We start from the raw sequence: 1,924 nt of genomic DNA, 5'->3' as shown, positions 1-1,924 counted from the left end.
CTTATTACTTATTAAGCTATCTCCTCTTTACCTTGGCGCTTCATGTTTTTTTTTAAAATCGGTTCGTTCACACTCACATGATATGTGAGGGCGGAAGCCCATCAAATATTTGATGGGCTTCTGGTCAGGGATGCCTGTGAAACGATTTAAAACTCACCTGAAGAGTATGCGGTTTGGTAATCAACGATGTGACTCCACCATTTTGTATCGGGCTCCCCCTGGTAAGTTTTCAGCAAGTTGTGGAACACTTCCCGAACCACATTCCACCATGCCTCACCCAAGCGAAGGTCCTTTTCTATTGGTTCAAGGAGTGTCCTCAGAACTTTCAACTTGGAAGTTAATTTTGCCCAATCCTCCTCGGTTCCTAGCATCTCCACAGCAGGAATCCCGCATCCCGCAATCATTAGATAATTGAAATACTCCTTCACCGAGTACATCAGTGTGATTTGCGACACAATCTTCAGCACTGGTGTCGTAGTGCTAAAATCTGCCGTCGTTCCATCCACAAACTCCGGAACCTTGACGTTTTCTCTAATTCCTTTCGTTATTTCGTCGAAAAAATATTCGTAGTCGACTTTGAAGATGTCGGGTTCGTTCACAACAACAGTTATGTCTTTCTTTCCTTCATGATCGACAAACATTTTGCGAACAGACTCTTTCTCGGAGTTCTCGTCGATCGCGCAAGCGACCCGTTTAATGACACAAAACCACCAGTCGTCCGGCGAAGTTCGGAGGTTATAGTGATAACTGTAGGCTGTTGAAACGGCTGCAAACATCCCACAGTCAGCAGGAAGTGAACGAATTTTGCCTTCGGACCCCAACACGACCTTGGCTTTCGCAGGTGCTGGCATACCGTATTTTTGCCTCCCTTTTTCGATTAAGTCTTTGGCCCCTGTTCCAGCAAACTTCTCAAACAAGTGTTTGGCTTGCTTTTCGCTCTCCAGAAAACTTAAAGAGCCAACTGGGAGAGATTTTAACATTTTGTGGCTTACGAGCGAAACGGTCTTCATGGTCATCTCCTTGTTCACGTCTGCCGTGTTTGATGTGCCAATAATCTGACCCATGTTTGAGCCTACTGACTTCTCAAAAGCGTAATAAATGACAATGGAGGTAAGTGTTTTCGCAGACTAAACCGTCTTCAACTTTTAGTCTGAACCTTGCACGATGACTTGAAATAATACACGACTACACCACGAAACCAGTTTTTCAGGAAATGCTGCTATTTTATAGAAAGCAGGAAGTTTAAGCCAAGCATGGATGCGTTCAAAAGAGGAATTTTTTGCAGTAAGATAAGTTTCAAAATCCGTATACTAGTAATACTTCGGACACTCTAATTCTTTAGATAAGAGACATTCAAGCAACCAACCAAACGTGAATTAGGTTGCAAACCAAGAATGAGTCACTTTTTATCAAACTCACTTTTAAACAATCCCAATCTTTGAAAAGCAGATTTTATGCGCTTCATGGCTTGGACAGCTGCCGCGCATTGGTGCGTCCAAAAGTGGACATGATCGGAAACGCATTGACGTCAGTTCTGTTGCCCACTCAACTTTTACAAATCATGTTTACTTTGTCGCTAGCAACAAAGGAGACTAATGTTGCGCATGCGCCTCAGCATCCCGAAAATTCCCTTGAAATTCATTCGAAACGCGGAATAATGAGAAATGGCGGATGTGGTGCTGGCATCGTTAATATTCATCGTCTGTTTCCAAAAGGACGACGCGCAATGAATGCAAAGATGATGAGTCATCTGAAAGACTTGGGCATTGCCTTTCTTTATGACCGATACTGGCTCAATACACAAAGCAAAACATAAAAAAAAACAAACAAGTGAAAACAAGTTGGGCCTAGGGCAAACTTTGAATCTTAGTCGCGTCGGTTTTATTAAAAATTGGTTCGACAAAGAGTCCACTTAATTCCAGTG

General features: G+C 42.9%; 1 protein-coding gene across 1 annotated transcript in view; it reads right to left on the bottom strand.

The window, feature by feature from the left end:
• The window catches only part of LOC137975324 (uncharacterized), a 6,205-nt gene extending 5,032 nt beyond the window's left edge, over window positions 1-1,173 (bottom strand). The window contains exon 1 of the mRNA XM_068822416.1: window positions 158-1,173. Coding sequence (XP_068678517.1) covers window positions 158-1,064 — 907 coding nt within the window. The 5' untranslated portion in view covers window positions 1,065-1,173. The remainder of the gene's footprint in view (window positions 1-157) is intronic.
• Window positions 1,174-1,924: the final 751 nt, after the last annotated feature.

The sequence above is a fragment of the Montipora foliosa genome, chromosome 11, assembly GCF_036669935.1.
Source record: "Montipora foliosa isolate CH-2021 chromosome 11, ASM3666993v2, whole genome shotgun sequence".
In the NCBI taxonomy this organism is placed as follows: Eukaryota; Metazoa; Cnidaria; class Anthozoa; order Scleractinia; family Acroporidae; genus Montipora; species Montipora foliosa.
The sequence above is the reverse complement of the archived record's forward strand: the minus strand, read 5'-3'. Positions and strand labels throughout refer to the sequence as shown.